The sequence below is a fragment of the Danio aesculapii genome, chromosome 16 (genome assembly GCF_903798145.1).
Source record: "Danio aesculapii chromosome 16, fDanAes4.1, whole genome shotgun sequence".
In the NCBI taxonomy this organism is placed as follows: domain Eukaryota; kingdom Metazoa; phylum Chordata; class Actinopteri; order Cypriniformes; family Danionidae; genus Danio; species Danio aesculapii.
The window spans coordinates 20741276-20769085 of NC_079450.1; the positions used below are offsets into that span (position 1 = coordinate 20741276).

Below are 27810 nucleotides of genomic sequence, written 5' to 3' on the forward strand. Positions count from 1 at the left end.
AAAAACTATAATGGCATTCATTATGGGCTACATATATATTTTTGACAATAAACATTTTGTTTTATTATTATTTATTTATTTTTCAAAGCATTGAAATAGGCTTTATTTTCCTCCCATTAAGATAGTTCAACAAGCAGCATGGATTAATTTTTGGTAGGGGCGTTGGTGGAAAACATAGTAGCCCAGGACGTCGAGCTACTGAGTCCTGAGTGGTGAAGTGGATGGCGAGTAAATAGTGAATAAACTTGAATTTTTGAGTCAACTATATCATTAGAGGTGTGGTCACATTTACCATTGCCTTTTGGAGTTTTGCAGGCAAAATCTGATCAATTCAACAGAAATACACCCAATCTGGAGTTTTATGTGAGGACAAAAACATTATTGAAGAATAATGTTTTCAGTTGTGTTTAAGTTGGAGACAGAAATTCAAAGCTGGAACAAACTGAAAGCTACTTGGTGATTTAACATGCTCTTTGATAAGTAAGTGACTTATTTGTGCCCTTTTAATTATTCAAATCTTGAATGAATACTTCTAATGTGAATCCACCTTCAAAAAAGGAATTGTCTAGATGGTCTATGCTTCACTAAGTGGCAGTATCTGTGTTGCCATTTAAAAATAGAGATTACAACCCAATCCCGAATGATGCACTAATTTCTTCCAGTCTTCCTCCTGAGTCCCGAGTTTTGTAGAGTATTGCTACTTTGAATGTCAGGTAAAAGTTTGCTCTGGTGCGTGCCTAAGTAGAAAAATGCATTTGAGGGCACACAGCAACCACAACTTGGTGTTAGAGGAGAGGAACAGATCACTAAATTGAGCTGAAAGATCCCCAACAATGGGACATTTTTAGTTGATCTTGTTGCAGCCTCTAAGCATCTCATGGTAGTCTACCAACCCAAACCAGCTTTACAAAGACACTACCTATAGCATGTAAATATATAATCCATAAACAGTCCAGAAAAGGAAACCGTGTTGTTAGCTTGTGTCCTTGTGCCTGGGTCACACTGCAAAGATTCCACCCGATTCACACGTGGCTTCAGAGTCAACACTTGACAGAGGGTTTGTCTAAAGTTGGGGTTGACATGATCGTCGTAGCAGCAGCAGCCAATGAAATTAGTCCGCAATCGTCTACTGTCTGAGCTTGGGTCTTTGCATCAAGCGATCTGATTGGCTGACGCTTCTGTCGGCGCTTGAATAGTTGAGAAATTCCCAACTTCTGCTGCATGCACCGAAGAATCCACAATTCAGTTCGGCAACGCTTGACATCACCCATTCAAAGGGAATGGGAAGCGTTGACGTTGATGCCCCGTGTGAATGGGGCGTTACAGTCAACAACCAACTAGTTCATTCCTACTGTGATTCATATGAGAGGAAGTAACTCAGAAACTAAAAACTAGGAGAAGAGATATGCAACTAATAAAAAAGCTGTGCTTACTTGGACCTTAAAAAATTATTATTGCTGCTTGTTCAAATTAATTATTAAAAATGGGTTGAATCAACAAAATTCTTGAGCTTATTTTTTATGTTAATTCAAATTAAATATGTAAAAACAAATTAGTCAAATTAATCAATTTGTGTTGAGACAACATGAATTAACTGAGCATTTTTTACAGTGTATCGGGCTGCACAATATGTCGAAAAGTTATTATTATCAAGATAATAGTATATGCATTATCCATATCACAGGGCAGGAGCAATAAATTAAATTAGTTTTATGTGCCAAGCATTTGTGTGCTGCATGCATTGGTTGTATTCAGATCTGACCAATCAGATGGGGATTTTCATATTTTCTTCCCTACCTCTCCAGTTACAGCCAATAAGAATCAGAATTTCCTCTAAGGTTTTAAGTGAATGTCTTCAGTCAATGTTTGCACCTTGACTTTTTCTATTTGATTTAATTAGCTGAGAAAAATATCTTTTACGTGTTTAGCTTAATATGATCCTGATATAAATGTTATTATTTTTTCAAATTTCGAATAAAAGTGTTTTGCAAGTTTATTTCAAAGTATATCATAAGAAATATTGTTGTTGTAACACTCAACAATAATATCGCATGTCACATTATCCTAGTATCATGCAGCTCTACTTAATTATACATTTATTATCGTCTTTACAAAGCTCAAGATTATATCTATCTACCAACCCAAACTATCATGACCAAGACTACCAAGCTGATTTGGACACCATTACCTAGAAATGATCAACTGATCAACTTTATAAATGAACTAAACGATCAGCTTCAATCAACCAGAAACCTGGAAACACAAACACCTTTTATGTTTACACAAAAAGCTAACATTGTTAGTGTGATTTTACCAAGTAGGACACGTTCCTCGATCTACATCTATGTTGATCCTGAAACAACATTTCAATCAGAATTCAGAGACAAGTTTACAGTTTATGTTAAGTTTAGGGTTACAGTTCAAACTATGTATCAAACTATGATTCCCCTCTGATTTTCAGAATAATTTACAGTTAGGGTTGGGTCTAGGGTTAGGGATTAGGTTTCGATTAAAAATGACTAAAATATGATGATCTAGGATCAACATCGATGTTAATCCAGGATCGCATCATACTTGGAAAAATCACACCCATCATTGAAGTAGAACAGGCAGTGTTGAAGGTACTAACCTTTCTTGGGGTGAGGACTACCGCTTGACCTTGCGGGGGACTTTGGAATGACGTCTGGTTGCGTTGGAGTAGATGGCTTCTGCACAGTGTCCATCTTTGTAGGTGTGCAAGCATCAAGGCCCAATTCTGTTCTTGAAGGAGGGATAACTTCCTCTGAACTGGGATTGCTCTGATTGGTCTCTGGAACAGCTGGGGGATCTGAGACAGAAGACAAAAAAGGATTGAGAAACTTCAACCGAGAAATGTGGACCAGTCGAACTTCATTCCAGGACAACAACAAACACTCAAGTGTATGTCTACTAGACGTGTGATTACGCAGAGGAGTCATTCACAGTTACATTCCGCTGAGATTAAATCCAGATCGATTTGTTTGATTTGCACAGACGATCCATTACAGAATTTTTCGCTACAGCGAGGACTAAATGAGCAAGAGTCATGCCTCTGAACCGCTCAATATAAACCACAACTGCTCTACAATTAATTGATTATTGGTAGTTTGAAGGATTGCTCTGCAGACACAAGCAAACGGTGGTGATGTTGCCACCGTCCACTTCCACATCAATTTAGCAGTGAAAAGCAGTCTTAATTAACAGACTATTCAAGACTCTTTAGGCTAAATCATAAGATTTACTTCCTGCAAGTGGAAAACCTTCCAGCAACTGCCAACTCATAAACATGACAGTGCAAATGCCACAAACCAACAGTAGTTTGTTGAGAACTTATCTTATTTATAAGCAATCTCATCGTAGAACTTCACAATGCACCATTTGACCCACAGCAGATCATTACTTCCTGAGTCAAAATCCAACTGAAGAGATTTGTGAGGATTTAAAGATACCCAGACCTACTGATGAGCGTTTTGCTTAGCTGGATACTTGATCAAACTAAAGATCAAAATCTAAATTTTCATACAATAAAATTGGCAAGTAAACAATTGTTACATCTGACAGCTTATAAAAAGCATGATGTCATGTCGAGACAGTAGACACACAGGGAGGAGGTTCGACAGATCACCTGTTTTTTCACTGATAAGAGTGTGACTTGGGTTAGAGTCCAATTTGATGTTGGCCAACATTACAGACTGGGTAAAATGATCCAGATTCAGAGAGATATCAGAGTATGGTTGGGCAATGTAGCTTAAAATAGAAAACTCAATATTTTCCAGCCTTAATTGTTGACATTAAATACATTTTCTAGTTCCAATCACATTTTGATTGTTTTAAGCAAGAACTAAGAGGGAGATTACATGACATCATTTACAAATAAAAATGTAAACATCCTTTTTGGCCATACATAACCTTGAAATTTTGGGGCAAAAGTATTCAAATGCTAAGGCAGATTTTCCACACTGCTTTTTACTTAAAGGCGGAGTATAAAAATTATCCACTAGAGGGCAAATATTCACAACAAACAAAGGTATTTTTTGATGATGCCATGACTGATGGTGGAATCGTAGGAGTTGATGCTTAGTTACATCCTATGGGACTTCTACAGATGATGTTCAAAATCATGTTTAAAACTTATTATCATGGAAGTAGGGATGCAACGATTATAGATTTTGGTTGTACGATTATAGTCTGAGAAATAATCTCAGTTTTCATGATTAATATGCATTCATTAGTTTCAAAATACTACTAGTTTAGAAAAACTAAATAAATAAATCACACAAAAACTTTTAAAGTGTTATTTATTGCTGGTCAGTAACCAAATAAAACAGCATAAAATAATAATGAAAACAAACAATAGTCCATTTCTCTTTGGACTTAAAAATAAGTGAAAAAAGTTTTTGGCATTTAAACATAAGTAATCATTTTACACTGAAAACAAATGACAGAACAATAAATAAATAAATAAATAAATAAATAAATAAAAATAGGAATAAAAAAATAGTATTTGTCTCATGTAAATCTAAGCTACACATTAGCTAAGTATTTCCCTTTTAAAGAGAACGAATGTAGTCAAAGGCTGCTGAACCTCTGTCTGAAAGGCACTTTTGATCAACTATATTATGAACTTGTTTGGTATTTTCATTTTGTATTTTTTTCTCTTTGGAGTAGAAATGTGTATATTCCATACAATGTATGAAGCTGAACAGTCTTTTCACGTGACTTATGGTGCACTTGCATTATTCTTTCAACTGGGTGCACCTAGAAAGCGTAAGCGCGTTATGCTGCATGCGCACTGCGTGCACGTCACTCCTAATATGTGCACGAGAAAAGAAATTACGAACTTGCGCAAAAGATGCAACATGTGAATGGCCTTTAGTTATTAGACTCAGCCATAGTTAATCCAGTGTGCACGGTTATAAGCCGCGCTGTACAAGTTTTGAACTTTAAAGTAGCGCACAGTTGGCATAAGTGACGATTCTTAAGACGATTCTAAGGGCCCACGTTTTTGGGGGTCCCCAGAGTTGTTATTAGAGGACCACAAACAGCGGCAATGAATGAAAGCGGCATGAAAGCAGCAGAGCTTTTATTATGCCATAGTCCTGATTAAGCGGAGAATTATATTTTAGGGTTGTGTTATAATGCTGCTTTGTCCAGTTTGACTAATTAAATACACAATATATTAAAGCAGCTTTGAAATAGTACTGTTCTATACAATCAAACTGGAAATCAAGGGTGTGACATCCTTAACATGACGACACAATGACAGTCAATGTCACATGTTAAACTTGCTTATTTCTCTGAATTTGAACATTCTTCCAAACATGTGGCATAATGCAAATACACAAGTCAGCAAAATACTTAACACTATTCTAGTGGTTTTTGATATTGTAATGAAAAATATTACATATTGTGCCTTGAACACAAGGATGAATTGAGAATTATGTATATACTTCAATATAACAAAAAATAGCAAATATATAAAGTACTAATATAAGCTGAATAGAGCTTTCAGACGTAAACAAAACCAAAACTACCAACTGGATCAAAGCTCTGACTTGATCTATATATTCAAGCAGTTTGGTTTACTTATATAATTCAATGTTGCCATCTATAAATATGTGTCTTGCTACTGAGGTTTAATTAAAAACAACTGAATTTTATTACCTCTTACTGGGGTCATCTAATATCATCATAAAACAAAGGAAGGTCAAATTAGAAAAACTAAATGGGATTATGCTGTTGTATAAACTCACACCATCAGCAAAACACAACACAAATTTATCATCAACATTCATCACATCAGCTAACCCTATACTAAGTACATCAGCTTGGTTGAGCAAATATGAAAACATCCTGCTTTTACTCAGAGGGACGGCTGTGTTTTCTCCACCGCAACATGTCTATTCAGTTGCCATGAGGCGGAAGAGTTATTCTGACCAAAAAAAAAAAGTAGTGCAGAGGTGGCCTGTTTAATTCCAGAGAGAATAGAACAGTATATAGGCCTGTCACGATATCTATTTTTGTTGTACGATATATTGCACCAAAATAAATAGCGATAAATTATATTATTGTCATTTTAAGACCATTTTAAGCCACTCCTTAATGCCAGAATGACAATATAATATCATCACAATGCAAGTACACTCTTCTAAAGAACACAATATTTTTTATCTTAAGATTATTTACTTTAATTATAGTCATTTTAAAAATGTAATAGTTAGTCATTGGAATCAGAATGTAAAAACGCATATCCTAAATAAATAATAATAACTCTTAACAAATAAGTGCAAGGTTAAAAACTAACAGAGGCTGCGATATCTGCTACTAGATCTATTTCCAGTTGTCAGACACCGACATGAAAATATACTAAAGTAATTTATAGTAAATACTATAGTGTTTTTTTAACCATACTGACACTGACACTTCCAGTAGAGATCGAATTGTTGCACAATGAGCTAAAACGTTGCTAGTATTGGTTCGTATGTATGGCCGATATACACTCACCGGCCACTTCATTAGGTAGACCTGTCTAACTGCTTGTTAATGTAAATTTCTAATCAGCGACTTAGTACATTTAGGCATGTAGACAAGGTCAATACGATCTTCTGCAGTTCAAACCAAGCATCAGAATGGGAAAGAAAGGTGATTTAAGTGACTTTGAACGTGGCATGGTTATTGATGCCAGACGGGCTGATCTGATTGTTTCAAAAACTGCTGATCTACTGGGATTTGGAATACAAATGCCTTGTTGATGCCAGAGGTCAGAGGAGAATGACCAGACTGGTTCGAGCTGATAGAAAGGCAACAGTAACTCAAATAACCGAGGTATGCAGGAGAGCATCTCTGAATGCACAAGACGTCCAACCTTGAGGCAGATGGGCAACAGCAGCAAAAGACCACACCGTGTGCCACTCCTGTCAGCTAAGAAACTGAGGGTACAATGTGCACAGGCTCACTAAAATTGGACAATAGAACAGTGGAAAAATGTTGCCTGGTCTGATGAGTCTCGATTTCTGCTGTGACATTATGATGGCAGGGTCAGAATTTGGCATTAATACCAAGAAATCATGGATCCATCCTGCCTTGTATTAACAGTTCAGACCCCTTTATAACCACAGTGTACCTGTCTTCTGATGGCTACTTCCAGCAGGATTACACGCCATGTCATAAAGGGCAAATCATCTCAGACTGGTTTCATGAACATGAAAATGAGTTCACTGTACTCAAACGGCCTACACAGTCACCATATCTCAATCCAATAGAGAACCTTTGGGATGAGGTGGAACGGGAGATTCGCATCATGGATGTGAAGCCGACAACTATACAGCAACTGTGTGATGCTATCATGTCAATATGGACCAAAATCTCTGAGGAATATTTCCAGTACCTTGTTGAATCTATGCCATGAAGGATTAAAGCAGTTCTGAAGGCAAAAAGGGGTCCACTCCTGTACAAGTAAGGTGTACCTAATAAAGTGGCCAGTGAGTGTATATTGCTTCACCAAAAATGATTGAGGCCATGTCCATGTGTTGTGCGATAAGTCGATATATTGAATATTGTCACAAGGCAAAAAAGTATAGCAACCAATTTCAGAGTTTCAAAGTTTTACAGAGATTATATTTAAGAGATTTAAGTTCGAAACGTCTGCTCAAAATCTCAGGTGTGTTTGAGGCCATATTTGACTTTTTCTGACCCAGCCTGGCATCGCTTTTCTTCTCAGTCCTGGCCTTGCATGCTATCCAGGGAGAAACAGGAATAAAGGCTGCCATGCATTGCATTATTCACGTCGAGCTAAAAATACCATTACCACCAGACATGAAATAGTAAAAACGCATTGAGAAGAGATCTGGGTCGCGAGCACGAAAGGTTGAAATTTCAACAAGGAGATCCCAAAACAAGAATGCGAAAAATCTGTAATGTGACTGCTGATTTCTGTTGCATTATGCATTTGTTTGCTACTTAATATAATGTCTAAATATAAACTGGTTGTATGGCAATGCACCAGGCTGTCAATCAAACAAATAACTGATATATGCAAATGGAGAAAGACAATGAAATATCATCAAGTTAAAAATAAACAGTTTAATAAATAAATACAAATTTAAAGAAAAAATGAACAAACAATGGGGTATGTGCCCACAGATTTACATTTTTTGTCAGTCAGCCCAAGTGCTTCCAGTGAACTGTCTTTCCATTACAAAATCACCACGTTTAAGATCTGATTTCTTGAAAAATCTGTGATATTAACTGCCTAATGAATATATGAAATAAAGTGGGTCTCAGATCGGACAAGAAGCACTGCATTAAATAAAAATGTTCCCTGTCATGGCTTTAAAATATGAAAATGGATTTTTTTTACAGCATTTACAATGGAGTTTCTGCGCTAGCATTTATGCGGTCTTTCATCTCAATTTACATGTAAACAACTACATGAATGCTTAAGTCTATTTAACTGAATGTATTTTAATTACGTTACAACATCGATGCTGTAAAAGGAACCGTTTAAAATTTTGAATAGTCACATTAAGCTTTCGTCAGTAGTTTATCGTTGGCTGAAAAACTGCACATATTCCTCATTATAAAGCCCTATACATTCATTCATTTACCTTCATCTTAGTCCCTTTTTTTATCAGAGGGTCGCCACAGTGGAATGAACCGCCAACTTATCCAGCAGATGTTTTACACAGTACTGGGAACACCCATAGACTCTTGCATTCACACACATACACTGCGGCCAATTTATTTATTCAATTCCCCTAGAGCGCATGTCTTTGGACTGTGGGGGAAAATGGAGCACCCAGAGGAAACCCACGCCAACACGAGGAGAACATGCAAACTCCACACAGAAACACAACTGGTCCAGCCTGGACTCGAACCAGCGACCTTCTTGGCACTATACATGCTATGGAAATATTAAAATAAAAAATAAAAGCAACATAACAAACAAAAATCGTGATTTTCTATTAAAAAAATAATAAATACATTTTTTTTAAAAATTTCTTGAAAATGTAACAAAATTATTAATTATTTTTCCTTCAAAAAATAATGAAATAAATACAGCTTATACATAAAACACTTTTAAATACAAAATCAAAATATAAAAAAAAAAAAACATGAAATTTATGATTAAAGGTGCAGTACGTGATCTGCCTAAATGCTAACCAGTTAGCATAATATCTTTCAAATACAATCCCTCCCTTGTCGTCCAAAGTCACGCCTCGTGAATTTGTGAATGCGCATATTAAAGACGACAGAGACCCACTAGATCATGTCATTCACCAGTTAGAAAATTTTATAGTACTTTATACTACAAATGTGAATGAAAAACTGTTTTATATCTAGCACATTTTCAGTTGTTTAGTTAGCAAGCAAAACTTGTCATTACATTTGTTGACAGACAGTTTGGGCTACTTATAAGAATTATGTGATTTATGGCATTTTTTTTGTCTTATGTCTTACCCAGAATATAAAAATACATATAAATACATTTAGATCATTTACTTTAATTAATACTATCGGAATGTGAAGAGACTTTCAACCAGCACAACAAAACATGTTTCTGAACACAATCACCTACTGCACCTTTAAAGAGATTAATATTAAAGATGTAATTAGCTATTTTCATAATGTTTTTATTTTTGATTAGTAATATGCTATGAATTAATCTATTTAAATTAAAATAAAATAATATAATAAGATAATAAAATAAAATACATTATAAAACAGTTCATTGAAAGTTTATATTTTCATATAAAGTTGAAACATATAATAGAAATAATAAATAAAAATGTACATCTCTCAAATAAAAGCCCATTTCTCTCACTCTTTTTCAAGGACAACATTCCATTCTGCCTGCCCTAAAAGCACAGAGATCCAATGAAATGAAGTCTTGCCAAAAAGAGGACGCATTGATCCTGCAGGCTGAGAGCTTGAGCAATGCTCTTTTTTTTTAATATGGAAATGAGACAAACAGGGAGCCGGAAGTGGAAGCAGGCAAGCGACCATTGAATCAAAGAAGGGTAGAGGTGAGCGGGGGGGCTGGGGGAGAACAGAAGAACCGGGAGGCTGAATGAGAAAGGATCTGCATCTCATTTGAGGCCTAATGAATGACCTCATCCTCAGTCCCCCCGGCCCCTCGCCCTTCACCCCGGATGGATGATGTAAGCAGGCAGGCAGGGCACCTCTTCTGGGGGAGTGAGAGGGAGAGGAACAGACTCGCTGGAAGCCTAGAGTAAACACCAGCTGCTGGGACAGAGCCAAACAGACAGACTGGCAGTCAACTGTAATGCTGCTCCAAAGTTCTGGCCCTCTGCATTTGCGAAAATGTGATACAAGACTAAACAGGTTTACTTTACACTCAGATTTGAGACTGAGTGATCGAATGGGTCACTGCATGACAAATGAATACACAATACACTTGAATTTATTTTTATTATTTGACATGGCTTTTGAATAGCTCCCATTGGAGCTCAAACTTGTTTTTCTATGTGTGTATGTGTGTGAGGGAGTGTCTGAGGGAGCTTCAGCAGTAGTTAAGGATTGCATTGTGTGTTATTTGTTTTTTTAGATGAATGGGTTTCTGCTATGTTACAAGGAACTAACAAGATATACAATTTATATTAGGGCTGATCGATATTGGAAAAATCAGACACTGCGATATTTTGTTTTGCTGCTATACATATTGTCATATGAATATAGATGCACCAGATGATTTAAACAGCTCTAATCGGAAATATTTCATTAATTTAGATCAACTGTGATGATCAATTTTCTTCTATGAAGTGCATCTGCAAAAACTATAATACATTTCAAGCAAAAATAAATAAATAAATAAATAAACAGTGCTTTATGGTTTTCTGGGGAGTCTGACAGTTTTCAACTACAGAAATACATAAATCAAATGTAAAATAACATGGTTGTCATTGTATAAAAATTTAAATCAATACCAATATCTTTACCTTTTAATCTTTAGTAAATAATATGATCTGTGACTATTGCTGATTCATACATTGTAATATCGATGCTCAAACAATATATTGCTCAGCCCTAATATACATGAATTTTAAAATATATATATTTTTTGATAGTTACTGAAATTAACCTTTTTATTTCAATATGGATTGAAAGATCTATCTGTTAAATTATTTTTTTAAATAAATTAGACTAATTCAATACAAACACAAATGTAATTATATTCCACACAAACATACATATATATATATTATGTTTGTGTGGAATATAATTACATTTGTGTTACATTACATTACAGAGAGAGAGAGAGAGAGAGAGAGAGAGAGAGAGAGAGAGAGAGGGAAGGAAATTTTCATAGCATTTCCAATAATATTTTTTCTTCTGGAAAAAAAAGTCTCTTTTTTTAGTTTGGCTGGAATTAAAGTAGTTGTTTTTATATTTTTAAAAATCATTTTTAAGGTTAAGCTGAATACAAGCATCTTTCAAAATAACTAAAATAGCATGTACTGTCAAGGCAAAGACAAAATACATTATTAGAAAAATATTATGTTTTATATAAAGAAAATGAATAAAGTCCTCTCTCCTTAAAACAGCACTTAGGAAATATTTTTAAAATAATAAAAAATTCACCAATGGCTTAAATATCATCAGGATAACTTGTAATTGTTTATTATTTAGAATTACCCTGTAACCTTACAGAAATGTGGAAAGATATATTAAACGTACGACTCCAAAAGTATACAATGTACGTGGTTTTTATAATGAATTCATTAAGCATTAACAACAACAAAAATAATGTAATCTATTTGGAAAATCTTATGAATAACATACATTACACTGTTAAAATGTTTTTGTAAATTAAACAGTATTTAACTTTTTAATATGAAATGTATTTGAGAGTTTGCAGTATGTTACTGTATTTTAATGTTGCATTGTGAAAATTACTGTATATTATCTTACAGTAAAGATTTACAATACTGAAAATACACACACAGCAAGATAAATGATGCTGAAAGTGTAAATACAGTTTGCTGTATTTAATTTACATTAAGTTACTGGCGAACTTCTTCCAGTAAGTTACTGCAGATTCTACAGTAAAATTGTTTACAGTGTAGAGATAAAAAGCTAATTTCCTATGATAGTAGAATATTAACTGAAATTTCATAGGATGCAATCGAAAATAAATAAAATGTATAAAAAAAAGACACACGAAACACATTAGATTTTAAATAATTATAAGAAACAACTACAATAAGTAGGAAGTTTGTGGAATTTCTTGCAGACCGTAAACAATTCACTCCTGTTGTGCTACGATGACAGCGACATACAGAAGAGACCACATTCATTCTTAAATACCAGTATTGCTCTTCAAAAGACACAACGGGATGAAGATGACAGCATGTGGTTTAAACCCAGCAGAAGTTCCCCTGGGTATGCAACCACAATGCCCCGGCATGTTTTTCTCCAAAGGACGCTCCTCACAGGAAGTGACAAGGCCATATGTAGCAATCCTTCACTCGGCTGAAGGCCAAAACTGACATGCAGAGAGAGATGCCATTCATAACTTCCTGTGCAGTCATCATGCACACAGTCATCCTTGAAGACTAGAGCAGTGTGTTAACAATTCAAAAACTTCTGTCAAACCAAACATATAACTCGACATGAGAAACCAGCATGAGTTTGCTGGGAAGAAAAAAAACATCTAAAAGGAAACTTTAACCGGTTTAAAACAGTCTGGAGATTCATCTGAATTCAGCATTTTGGTTTCCAGCACCACCCAACGATCTGACAGTCATTCCTGCAGCAGAAGCCTAATTATGGGATCCACATGCACACCGAGCTCAGCGCTAAAACACTTTCATGCGCTGTGAACTCACTCACACCACAGCAAAGTGCAGGAGGAAACCAGAGCCAAGAAGGAGATCTGCAAACTGAAAGCCAAACCACCACATGGGGAATTCCAAATGAAAAACACAAGGCCTTTACATGTTCATCTATTCGGTTCAATTCGATATCTCGGTGCATCACGCTGCATTGACGATGCTTTCCATACACAGTTTCATATTTCCTTCACAGCAGAATTCTTGTATTAAAATGTATGAATATATTAATATTTTTATACTATTTGTAATACAATTTTGTCATTTAATACAAACAGTCAGATATATTTAAACAACACGAGCATTTATAGCAATTAATATATACAAATATAAATATCCTGCTCACTTCCTGATCCTAGTCTACCAAGTTCTCTTACACCCCTTTGATTGGTCACACCCTCAACAAAAACGTCTGCGATTGGCTCTTGCTCGTGCTTGCCTCCCTCTCCTTAGTAAGCTACAGTGACATAGCGCATATGAGATAAATTACATCAGTACATATTAACCGGTTATGATTATTACTGAACCGATAACGAACTGCATCGCGGTGCACCGAAGAAACAATTCATTTTGAAACCCTTAACACAAAATATATTTTGGCACCTGTAGAGTTGCACATCGATGGATTTGCTCTTCGGTGTTTGAACTTTCAGCGTTCAGTGTTGAATTGAATTTAATATTTTGAAGAAAGCTGCAAACCTGCAACCATTGACTTCCAACTACCATAGTATTTGTTTTTTCTACTATGGAAGTCAATGGTTACTAGGGATGTCACAATACTTAATATATTATTTAAACGTTTAATATGCACATGGAAATTGTGTTGTTTTTTTTAAACAAGGCTTACCGCAAATAACAGAAATTCACACTGCATGTGACTTTTCTTGTATAAACTAAATTTATAAGCTTTTGTTAATAATAATTAATAATAATTGAACCTATTATTCAGTGTCTGTACCTGAAAACTACTGTTCAGGTACCTGAAAAAACTGAAAAGCACTTTATTTTAGTAGTATCTTTGCATTATTAAATTCATTTGTGCTTTTGCTGGTAGAGTTTTTATTTTTATTTTTTTATTTGACAGTGTCCTGTTGTTTTACTGAACATATCATGTACCAAACCGGACTGAAACAATGACCCTAAAAATGAACCGTGAGCAATCTGCACCCCTAATGGTTAATGTTATCCAACAGTAAATAGTTTAATTCAGAATCTTACTAAGAGCCTCATCTACTACCAAACCAGTGATCCCATAGCTTGTTGTGTTATTTCATCTAAATGAAATTGCAAATGCTATGCTTGTCATGTATATCTTGTCAGGGGAGTATAGTGGTGTGACTACTAAGTAAATCTCTTCTGAAGGACAGATGTCCCTCCCAGATGAAAACTCCAAATACAAACAAAAAAAAACCCAGAAAATCCCATTGGTGTTACTGAATAAACAAACAATATTTTAATCATAATATAAAAAAAAACATATTTTAAACTACTGTACAGAGAGGTCATTTTTTGCTCTTCTATTGGCAATCACGTGAAGCAATTTCACAGGTCTGAGTTCTCCAAGCTTGGACTTTCGAATGCGGCGACATGCGAAACTTGCTGCACGAGCTTGCGTTTTACGGTCTGTTGCATTCACATGTCTATGAATTGAAGTCTATGGGGCAAAAAGCGCAGTGTGACTGCAGCTTAGCATGACTAATAATCACATGACTATGGAGTTCTCACAGTAGAACTCATTTTTAAGTTCAAGTAAATTAGCGTTATTAAAAGTTTTTATATGTGCTTTCAGCCATAGCATTATTTACTACACAAAGGCTGCGTCTGAAACCGCCTACTACTCAGTAGGTACTGCATTTGAATTTAAACGTACTACTCGGCAGTTAGAAAAGTATGTTCCATACAGTATGAATGGGAGAAGTGTGAATGGAATTCGGACGTACTACATCCGCCATTTTGTCATGGTCACATGACCTACCTGTGTCAGTTGCGTCACTTCACTCCCATTCATGAATTCTGTCGTGGGGCATCATGGCATAGCGCAGCGTGCATGGGAAGCGCACTTCATAATCTCGCCAGAAGTAGCAAGTCATCCGGGTGCTTCTCGCATACTAATTTTCGAATTCTATGAATTCGGACACACTACTCGGCTTGCATACTGACTTTAGCATACTGTATAGTATGTAAGTATGTGGTTTTGGACGCAGCCAGAGACTGAGAAGGTACACAAACAGATATCAATCTCATTATCACCTGATTAAATTATCTGCAATTTTCAACGCAATTTTGGGTAGTTTGTTAGTGAACTACAACTCTGTGTAGTAAATGCTGCTACATCCAAAACCGTGTGCTGGAGATTTACTAGAACTGGCTTTACTGACAAAATGCACATTCAAATTTTCTTTCGTCAATCGCCCAGCCCTTGTTGAAAACCAGATACAGTACATGCTATCAATGAGAAAAGACAAAAAAAATCTATTTGCACATTATAAGATGACAAAGATTTTTTAAATGTTGGTTATAACATAGAACTATTACAAATTGTACGACCTACTTATCCCTAAAAAAGTTGTATATGCAACATATATAGGTGAGAAAACAAACAAGATAGAGAAAGAAAACAACAACAAAATGCAACTGAACCTCTTAATCACTGGCAGTCAGTTGCATCAGACGGGCTCTGACATTACAGCACAGATCAGCTGACTGTCACTGTATTCACACTTCATGATATAATCTTCACAGCCAGACAGCGCACACACACAAAGGCCAAAGTGATTGACTCATCTTGTGGGCTAAAATTAGGACACATCAGTTGGTCAATAAAGGGATTCCCAAAGAGAAAGAATAAAACAGGCGAAAGAGTGACAAACAGGAAAGTTCCTGATTGCATTCCAAGGCTTTCTGTGTTTTGACTTAAACTTCACACCACCTATCAAATGTTACATGATATGACAAAGAACGTGGCTAAGGTATTTAAACAGCAATAATTCAGTGCATTTATTTCTTTTTTTAACATCAATAATGGACCAAATATTTAGTGACCTTTGAAGTCCACCATTTTCTAACACATACGTTTGCATTCAGATCTGCCTCAGAACTAATTTCCCATTCTAGTTTTTCTGTTTTGTTCTTAGGATAAACCATTTCAGATGTATATTACAATACAAAAGAAAAGATATGACTCAACTTACAGATAGATAACAACTCTGTTCCAAAAACTAGCAAGCTGACTACTTAAAGCATTATAAATAATGCTTAAACTACTTAAAGCTGAAATAATTTAAAGCATTATAGGTATGTAATGCTTTGCTGCATGACAACATCAAACCAAATACATTACAGGGGATTTCAGCATTTACCAAAGTAGATATGACCTTTACTTGTGCACGTATTACCTAGAAAAAAGCTGACTGGCTACCAAGATGGCTGGCAACCAAGTGAACTTGCTTGCCTTAAACTTTGTTCAAAATCGATTTTAATAAGGGTCAAGCTTCAATCACTATTTTGCTAATGTATGGCCGCAAATGACTTAATTATGAGGGTCTATATGTTTCTACCCTGTTTCCATCTGGTATTATCATGCATCTCTCAGGATTACTTGTTTTAGGATATCTAAATCCCTTTAGCAAGAACAGTTACATGGATTACAAGTGAGTGGCAAAGTAAGTGAATGAAACAGATATAATTGGAAACAAACAATGTTCAATCTTCTCTGTTTTAACACACTGAAGCAAGGTTTTGATTTTCTGCAGGCATTTGACCAAACAGTACAAAAGCAATGCGAATTCCAAAGCTCAAAAATGCTCTACGCATTAGCAATGACACTAGCAATGCCAAGGTTGGGGCTTAGATTCCCAGGGAAAGCAAAAACTGTTTAAGTGCATATGCAATGCATGTAATTTTGGATAAAAGCAGCTGCCAAATGCATGAATGCAAATAGCAATACGACCAAATCGTACTGCAATACAACCGTATCTGGAACTGGTTAAAAGTGGACATGCCTAAATAAATTTTAGCCTTGTCTACTTTGATCGGAATTGCAAAGATATATCTTAACATCAGATGTAAAAGGGTCCCTAGAAGGCAATTTAACGCATCTGTAATCAGCAAAACAGTTCACTAAGCACAGTTCACACACATCATGTTTGGTCTAACTGAATCAAACTCAAGTTCAAACTCGTTTACCCCTTTGGTATGGATTATTTGGGCAGGTGTGAATACAGCAATCATACTCTGGCGTGCACCAAACAAATGGATAAAGGCCTTGCTGAATGTTAACGTGACCAGTCCCTCAGAGCAACAGCAAAAGTGGCGGTTCTTCTGACAGACATTATGGCACGGGGCATCATCATTTCTGTCCAATAAATGGGTGACTTCAGCATATGTGTGGTTTAGTTTACAATTTCTGATTCGCTTGCAAATACTACAGTGTAAAAGTGAACCACTAAAAAAAAAAAAAATGTATAAAAAAAATGTATGTATATACATATATAAAACATATATAATATGTATATGTGTGTGTGTGTGTGTATGTATATATATATATATATATATATATATATATATATATATATATATATATATATATATATATATATATATATATATATATAAATAAAAGTATGTGACAAATTTAACACCATTTGGATTATATATATATATATATATATATATATATATATATATATATATATATATAATAGGTGGGCATAGATTAATTTTGTATCTAGATTAATCTCACTGTAATCTTGGAATTAATCTAGATTAAAATGCCTTATTTGAATTCTGGCGAAAGCATTCAGAATATGTGTGCTACCCAAATAATAACTAAATATAAGTCTTTGAGAACCGGTTTCTCAAGCCAGGTGGCGCATTAGACCAGGGGTTCATCCCCTGTTTCCAAAATGCATCACAAACTGCTTGAGAAACTGTTCTACTATGATAAATGTAAATGTACTTGTGTTTACTAACTGTTTATTCAGTTAAACATGAATGTTGAACTGTAGGCCTTCATAAGCTCCAAACAGCAATTTTTGATCACCTTAATCCGATTAAAGTCATAACTGAACTAAACTGAAATGGAATTAAGACATGTGAAGTATGCATATATTAGTGGCATTATTGAAGTAAACACCGCAATCAAACTATTACTGTCATGTGGGACTTTTCACCATATTTTCCGACAAGATCCACACATGCGGCCGTCAGTAAAGGACCGCACACACACACACACACCGCGAAATGCAAAAGTTTTTTCTTTACATTTGGAGTGCGTTATTAAATTCCATAATGCTCTCACCAGTCCTTACTCCTTATTTGCGTCTAATACCCCAGTTTGTCACGGGGGCATGAATGAAATATTTATGAGTTAAAGTGAAACTGCTGAACTGCAGTTAAAGTCACCCAAAACAACAGGAAACTCTTACATAAAAGCACCTTCACATAAACACCTTAATTTTACTATTGTCTATTAAGGCAAATAACTAGATAACAGACGTCCAAGTAAACGTAATCAGTGTCTTCGAAGAAAGTGAAAGATCCAGAAGGGCATCCTGCTGATTTGATTCAGCAAACGGATTTGATCTGCCAAACGGCTCACCGGTCAGGTATACATCTGCGATAAAATATCAAAGTGAAAGTCTTCATAGCTCGTGTATAACAGACCCAGCTCCCAACCCAACTTTAAGAATAGATTAAGGGCCATATTTTTTTTATCGCGCATTATGAGTCTCGCGTTAACGGCCCACCACTAATATATATATGGTCAAAATGAATTAACAAAAATTAATTTCCTAGATATTTGTAAATAAATCTGCATTTCATAAATAGTATATTCATATATCTGCATACACCCAAATATATTTTAAACAAATTGTCCTGCCCCAAACTCGAGTTATTTATAGTCATCTCAACCTTTCTAACTGAAAAAGGTGATTCTTTTATTGCTTAGGGCTGTCATAAAGACTTTGATTTATGAAGAAAATCTGTCAGTGTAAACCATGCAATTCGTCATATCCACACTGTAACTGTGGCATTTCAATAAAAGCAGCTTTAACAAATCAGCCCATCGTGTTCCTTTAAAAAGCATGCGAGCCTTTAGGGCAATGGCGAGTTTAAAGAAGGAGTGCTCTGGTGTATTCTGTTACGGATGGATGCTTTTATATAAGGGGAAGGGGAACGCGCTGTCCTACAAACACTTCATGTCTGAGGACCGTGATTTACACCATCTGGGTGCTACGCAGGAAAGCAGACCTGACGTGATTCCATCTGTATGCAGGCATGAGCTTTGGAATCTTGTCACACCGTTGCTTACCCGTCCGCTCTCTCTTCCGTCATTTCTCTCTATCTCTCGCTCCTCAGCCAACAGAAAACACACATTCAGTGAGGAATGTTTAACATTCCTAGCACTTAGTGGCCCCAACAGAAAACACAGGGCCTGCTGTCAATGACAAATATGAGTGTTGTCTCCAAATAAGAGTACTTGATCTCAACAATACTAGCACATATACCACACTAAACGATATACCCACAGTCCTTACTCCAATACAATTGCAAAAATCTCACTAAGTATTGCTTTTTCCTTCATAAACATGTTTTGCATAGAATAGGCAAACGTTTTTTGTGAAATTGAATACAAGGGGTATCAAAATGAATTGTTTCTTCGATGCACAGCGTTGCAGATAATTCACTTTAATAATCGGTTTAGTAATAGATCATAATCGGTTATTACATACTGAAGTCATTTATCTCAAATGCGCTATGTTGCGGTGAAATATTATGGCAAAGGAAGCAAGGGAGAGTAATTAAAATGCTCCAACTACTTAAACACAGACAGCTGCGCACAATTCACTGCTTGTGAGTTTGCTGGAAAGTCTTTCATAATTCGTTTACATGGACATCAGTAATCAAATTATTTGCCTTAATCTGAACAAGACAATAATATTGATTAAGGCGTTTACATGAGTTGCTTTTGAATGTTTCCTTCATGATCCCGTTTTACATGTTTTAGCACATAATTCAATTAACGTCATTGCATGACCACGCTATCCACATTTCCCCCGGAGTTTCATGTAATGGGGGGGGGGGGTGTTTCATTTTTTATTTGTCGACTTTAACTGCAGTTTAACACTTTCACTTTCATTCAGGAACATTTCACGCATGTCCCCCTGACAAACGAGATATTGAGATGTGTGTGTGTCTGTGGTCATTTACTGACTCGGTAAGTGCAGGAAATAGTGTCAAACAGTTACGTGTGTATAGACTATCCTGTCGCAAAATGCAGCGATGGATTCTACACAACGGTAACAGTTTGATTGTAGTGTTTACATGTCTGTACTGCACTTCAATAATGTGACTGAAATCATCATACTTCACATGTCTTAATTCAAATTCTGTTTAGTTCAATTATGACCTTAATCCGATTAAATTAATCAAATAAATTAATTAAAAAACAATATTAAAAATAAATAATTAATAATAAATGAATAAATAATTAAAAAATAAACGGTTTACATGGTAGACTCCTAATCAGAGTATTGTTTAATTATATTAAAATCATATTATTGGCGTCAATGTAAATGTACTTACTGATACTAAAGGTACAGCAGAACCCAAAACCCCTATTTCACTGTTAGGGAGAAAATGAAAGCTGTAAAACTCCATCTCTCTCTCTCTCTCTCTGTGTCTCGCTTTGGACCTTTGAGGGTGTCTGTAGAGTGAGTTTTATCCACCGCATCTTCTTCTGTGTTATCGGTGAACAGCACCGACAGTTATAGAGTCAATCACAGCTAGGCATGGGCCAGTATAAGATTCTGATGGTATGATAACCTTGGATAAAAATATCATGATTTCAAGGTATCACGGTATTGTGATTACTGCTATAAAATATTTTCTTTTAAATGTCTGGGTAAAAACAAAAACTTTTTCCCCTTTGAAAACAATATATTTTATTTTTTGAAAAATGTATAATATTTTGGAGCAGTAAACATGTCAGACTAAATTATTCAAATGACATCTGCTGTCTTCAGATTTCTTCACAATTTAAAACGGCATCTTTGGATATTTTTTTCTGCTGAAGATACTGTTGTCCTAAAAAAAGAAATATAAATAAAAAATCCTACACATACCTTAGGAACGGTATTAAAGAAAATTTAGGAGGTTTTTAAAACCTTGACTTTTTCAAACCGTGGAATACCTTGAAAACGGTTATCGCCCCATGTCTAATCACAGCCCAATGACCTAATCACAACACAATGACCAGTCATATGCATTTAAGAACTCGCTCAACAACGCTCAGAAAGTAATTTTTACATTCGTTTATTTGCTATAAATGCTCGTATAAAAGTTAGAAAAAATATACAAGTTTTCTTCTGCGCATGTATTTGAGTTTTAAAACATTCAAAAAGAGTGTTTTCTTTAAGCAGGTAAAATTAAAGGTATAGTACATACAGTTGAAGTCAGAATTGTTAGCCCCCCTTTTAATTTTTTTTTTTCTTTTTTAAATATTTCACAAATGATGTTTAATAGACCAAGGATTTTCACAGTATGTCTGATAATATTTTTTCTTCTGGAGAAAGTCTTATTTTATTTATTTCGGCTAGAACGAAAGCAGTTAAAAAAATTAAATCCATTTTAAGGTCAAAATTATTAGCCCCTTTAAGTTTTTTTTTCTTTTCAATAGTCTACAGAACAAACCATCATTATACAATAACTTGCCTAATTACCCTAACCTGCCTAGTTAACCTAATTAACCTAGTTAAGCCTTTAAATGTCACTTTAAGCTGTATAGAAGTGTCTTGAAAAATATCTAGTAAAATATTATTTACTGTCATCATGGCAAAGATAAAATAAATCAGTTATTAGAAATCAGTTATTAAAACTATTATGTTTAGAAATGTGCTGAAAAAAAATCTCTCTGATAAACATAAATTAAGGGGAAAATAAACAGGGGGATAATAATTCAGGGGGGCTAATAATTCTGACTTCAACTGTATATCTGACTGCTTGTATTAAAGGACAAAATTGGATTACAAGTAATATATAAGTATATTTACATTTTAATACATTTTTTTCTTGTGTTGTGAAGAAAAAAATATAATTGTGGATGGAAAGCATCAATGCACCATGATGCACAGAGACATCGAAGTGAACCGAATCAATGACATGATAATCACAACCGAACCGAACTGTGAGACCAGTGTAGGTTCAAACCCCTAAGAAAAACACTATAACCTAATGATGAAATCTCTCTGTATCCCCTTCATGGTCTCTAAATGTTCTGAATTTCATGAAACCGTGTAAATGATAACAATATTTTTTTTTCAGTTAGCCAGCTATCTCTTTACCTAAGCACTGTAAACTGGAGACTCCAGCATATTTGTTATGTAGAGGAAAAGATTAACACAGCTCTACCCAGAGGATTTACCAGTTCATTTATTCAATGCAAACTTTTGTATGCATTGTGGGAAGCAAAACAGAGGAATACATAGAGTAAAGCTTATTTGACGTGCAATATTTTGAGGTCATGCAAATTGGATCAAAGTAAAGCCTTTCTATTATGAATGCAAAGGAAGGGAGAAAATCTGCATCTAAATTAGAAACAACATTATGGAAAAATTATTTAAATAATATTAATAATCTAGAGTACATGGCCTTGAAAATCCTTCACATTTTCTTGCCATTTTCTGGGTCTGACAACATTTAAATCTTCCAAGAGGATTAATTACTCCAGAGACACACTTTCTAGGCCAGATTTGATGCAGCGGAGAACCGGTCTGCATCTATTCCTCAGGCTGAATGTGCTTCATTTAACACTGGTGCATTTGTGCATGTGTGTGTGTCAGTAAATAATTGTGGTTGGGATTTATAAAATTGTATCATTTGATCGTTACATGCCAATTAAACACATTTTCCCTGTAGGCTGTCATGCTGATTTAAGAACATTCACATGAGGCAAAGAAAAAAGCATTACCAACCATTCGAAAAAGGATGTAATTTGGTAAATAATGTGTCAGTAGACTAATGAGATAGCATGGTATCTACATAATATAGTGAACTGTATAATTTGCAAAGCCATGGTTTGTTTGTCAAGCTAATAAGGGGTTATTTTCTGTGTATTGCATGGTGGAGAGTTTTGAATCTGAATGATATTGTTTCATGGGTGTGACAGAGATAGGAGTGTGCATATGAATGTGTGCGTGTTGGGGGTCGCTAGACATGTTACACAACAGAAACTGGCCCCTGTCAGTTCCTTTAACCTCCACAGGGCTGACATGTAAACGCACACACATTAAAAAGGATTGCTTGTGACGACAACAAAGCATCTAACTCAAAATCCAACATATTGTAGGATATACTGACAACATACTGTTTTTTTTTAATAGTGGAAATACTTAAAATGTCATTTAGCCAGACAGAAAATAATTATTTATTATTACTGACTTGTTTATTACAGAATAGGGCTGCATGACTCTGGCTAAAATAAGAATTACTGTTAAGTATCAAATATATGGTAAAACAACAATAATATTAGGCCTATGTGTAGGTCTACTTTTGGTTAAAATACTACATTTTGTTTAGACTTTGAATGGTGGACTTAATTAGCGAACAGGGATGACATCAAAAAGTTGAATTATTATGTTTGAGATATATGCTTGCCATTCGTCTTTGACAACATAATTAGACCATTTTTTCACTAGTAAAATAAAACATTTGTCAGTATCAGATTCCCTCTTGCATTACATTCAACATTACATAGGCTAGAGTACTTACTGAGTACTTACTGTATACTGACACTGTTAAACATTTATTTTCATGCACACAACACCTTGTGTTCGCTATGAAAGAAAAAGCATATCAAATGCTTGCAGTTATCATAACTTTACAATGAGATGCGATCATTTAAATGATGCACACGCGTTCAGTTTCACTTTCACTGCTGAGTACGGTTCAAGTCATGGCTGCAGTCACTTTGAGAGACTTTGCGCGCCTCCCAAATGATCACTCTGCGCGACAAACTGAACGTTATTTACAACTTTATTACCAGAAATGACATTCTTTGGGTGAATTATACCTTTTATTATTATTATTTGGATGAATTATACCTTTTATATATATATATATATATATATATATATATATATATATATATATACCTTTTATATTATATATTTTAGAGATGCTGGATTAAGATTGTGTGGGAGTCGAATCAAGATCGTGATCTTTTTTCGCTTAATTGTGCAGCCCTATTACAGAATGCTTTTATTTTTGATTGCTAAAAATAAGTTTTATTTTATTTATTTTAATAATACTTAATGATTTATTTAATTAAATAAAATGTATTTTTTTAATATATAATTTATCATATTAGACAAGTATGGCCATTTGGCTAACTTTGCAAGGAAATCGTCAGTTAAAATTTAACATATATTTTTCACATTTATTTGATAATATTAACAACATTTGGTTAAAAAAATCATGTTTTCGTTGTCATGCGTGTTGCTTCACTTTCTTTTCCCAAGTGTTCATCACTTCAGACTCTCAGCGGAAATACACAATTTGTGCACACTATAAAAAGCGATTAGTTTGCTTTACTTTCGAAAAAAAAAAAAAACAGTAAACCCATTGATTTTCGAAGTGATTAGTTGACTTTACTTAAAGTGAGTAATCTCGTTGCTTTAAAATTTTCAAGTAAATTATGTGCAGAATTATAAAAATTAAGTTAAGTCAATTTAACCATTCTAAATTACAACGGGTTTACACACTTTTTTAAAGTAAATAATCACTTTTGCAGTGCATACTATTTCATGACTTCGCACATACACTCACATATACTGTTTAATCACCCTATACGATACCACGAAAAGCATATTTGAATGCAGGGTACATTGTGTATTCAGAGGAGCAGTTTCATGAATCTTGATGAATCAAACACACTAGAGGCCGATTCTCAGGTCAGTAAAGGGAGATTATAATGATAGAAAACCAAACAGTGCCGACAGCTGGGGGGTGTAAAACGAAAAGGCGGGGGAACCGAGCAGCACTCGTGCCTGAATGCAGATCTAAAGAAAAGAGAGATTAGAAGATGCTCTCCAAAAGTCCTGACAGGGCAGAACTCAACAGAGCAGACCTCGTCAGACTGACAACGCCTCAGCTCCCATTCAACGCACGCCATTAACATCAGAGGACTTCAATTTACTTTGTATTTTCTCTCAAACAATTGGATAATGGGCTCCTAAGTGTGTGCGAGCATGAAATGGGCCTTGTTTTGTCTTTGGGACAAAATGAACGGTGATTAATCAGTCTAAAGCCACAAACTGAGCTCTCTGCTGAAGGATTAAAAAAGAAAGTTAATGAATAACAGTCGACTGTGAAAGAAGTCTACAGTGTAAAATACTCTAACACACGAGCCACATCTTGTTCAGGTCAAAAAGAGAAAGAAACTCAAGATTATTTTGGGGACAAAATGTTCAGTTAAAGGTACTGTAAGGTCATCAAGTGTTTTAACCAGTCCTGTTTGCATTATTAAATCCCCAGGGATGCCCCTGAAATTAAATGAGCAAGATTTAGTTTGGCACATTATATTTCCTATTATCATTATAAGTCATATCAACAGTGAATTGCACATTTAAATAAGCCAGTCACCATTTTAACAAAAATTTGTGGTGTATACATGGCTGTTGGCCCTCTAAGTAGCATAAAAATCAAAACCTTTCTTCAAATTATTCATTTTTACAGCCCAAAAAGGGTGCTTGCTTTATAATCATCTTGCACAGCCAGAGCTTCAGACTGATGGCTTTGCACTGTTAAAGGACTGTCCAAGGGGCCACTTAACTAACATATAGAGAATCTAATCATAAATCGTTTTGTTTAGAGTCAAGTTTGGTGGATTGAAAATGAAAGGCTATGACAAAAATGTCATCTTCATAATGTCTAATTACATTAAAGAGTCACGAAAACACCAAAGCACTTTTTTTTGAGATCTGGACACTCATTTATATGCCACATTATTAAAAACACTATTAGGACACATATATTTCACTAAAAAGTAAAAATTGGTTGTTTTTGTGTTGTTTCGAGCAAATTCGTTCTTCCGGTTTGACATTTTTTTAAGCTACGTCACATCGATGAGATCATTGAGTGAATTTCAGCATGGAGATTGGCTGTCTGTACCAGCCGGTATAAAGTGACGTCATAGAGTTTTCAGCACATCTGTTCATTAATTCATGAGAAAGACTTGGTTCGAACCAATCAGTTCGCTCTATTGTGAATAATATGCAACTTCATTAATATGCATGCTATAGCTTCGAAGACTCTTTTTACCTGTTACAGTGTTCAGAGAGACACCACGTTGTGTTACCAACTGTAATTCAAACAAGTGGAAGAACAAGAAATGCTTGGAGACATGGGTCGTTGGTGTTCTGATGAAACCACAGCTCGCAAAAATATGTTTGTAAGAAACATTTTTTTACCCAAGAGCTTTTTGAATCTGGAAATGGTGAAATCCAGATTTGCCACTCGTCTTCATTTAAAAAGACGCGGTTACAGGTCATGTTGATTGTCCTGTCTCTATGGATTTGGTAAGTGTGTGATCAATGTTTATTGTATATTTTTCTCTTCTATCATGCAAATAAATTATGAACAGCAGCTATGCTTATTCTTTTATTTGTTCTCCATTTCCACCTCAGGATGCCCTCACTCAAAAAATGTCAAACTACTTATTTAAAATGAGCTGAAGTCGGCGCCAATAGCCTAGTGGTTAGTGCGTCGACACATAGCACCCAGGTGCTCGCGGCGACCTGAGTTCGATTCCCAGTTTATAGTTTATATATATATATAAAATGAGCTGAAGCAACACAATTCTGGAGAGTATGCCATCCCGTGCATGAACTTTAAGGACAAAAAAAACATGTTATACACATACAGACTTCATGGAACATGTATTATCATTACATGTAAACTATACGTGTACATACACTTATTGGAAGAACAATATATACTGTATACCTGCAGGTTAACTATGTGTATATACTGTCCGCCCTATACACAACTACTTAACTTTTCTGATTTTGACTGTAATTATGTGACCCATTTATGAAGCGTCTTTGGAACAATAACTATTGTGAAAAACATTATAAAATGTAAACTTGAATTTAATTTAATTACATTTTTGTGAAAATCCAGAATTTATTTATTCAAATTAGTACTCATCGTCACCGTTCAAAGAGGGAGTTTGGTGTAATGACAGCTTTGTTTCCATGTGGACAATTAAAAAACACAACACACACACGTTCCAGTAGAACTCAAGCAATGACTCTGAAGCTCCCAAAGTGCAACAGATGATCAGCCAATGGTCCACAAGTGCAAGGTCTGCGGCTGAGACTGGAATGTTCAAGAAAATATAGTCTCTGTAGAACATGGCCTGGTTTGAATCTAGTTTTACAATATTTTCAATTCGCATGGTTCTCATAGAAAGGCTCATTACTAATCATTTGCAACAAAATGGATGAACATGAGCAAACCGATAACTTCTGAAAGATTTTAGTAAACAAATTGATCACTAAACTGCAAAGCATTGGTGCATTAATGCATTAATCTCTAATAACTGCATGGAGATGCATACCACAACAGTCAACCATGAGCACAAAAGCAAAACTTAATCTGATTCTGAGATACCTCAATTATAGTTCCGGACTGGAATTGATCCCCTCCAGTCTGAGGAAATCCCCTTAAAATAGCAAAATTTTACAAAACTAACCAAATTGAGGTAAAGTTGGTTTTATATTCACACATTTGTTCATTTTAACAGTCCCTATATTGTTTTCCACTCTACTTTGAATATTGGGTCTGAAATCGCATGCAAGAATGACTTCAAAACAACATTAGCAGTGTTTAATTGACTGAACAATGATGTACTTTGATAGTCATCCGCTACTATTATGAT

At 35.1% G+C, this 27810-nt stretch overlaps 1 protein-coding gene across 5 annotated transcripts in view; it reads right to left on the minus strand.

Annotated features, from left to right (window-relative positions):
- Positions 1-27810, minus strand: part of map7d1a (MAP7 domain containing 1a) — an 81613-nt gene that overhangs the window by 52397 nt on the left and 1406 nt on the right. For all 5 annotated transcript variants that reach the window (XM_056474866.1, XM_056474864.1, XM_056474865.1 and 2 more), the window contains exon 2: positions 2630-2827. In XM_056474866.1, coding sequence (XP_056330841.1) covers positions 2630-2827 — 198 coding nt within the window. The remainder of the gene's footprint in view (positions 1-2629; positions 2828-27810) is intronic.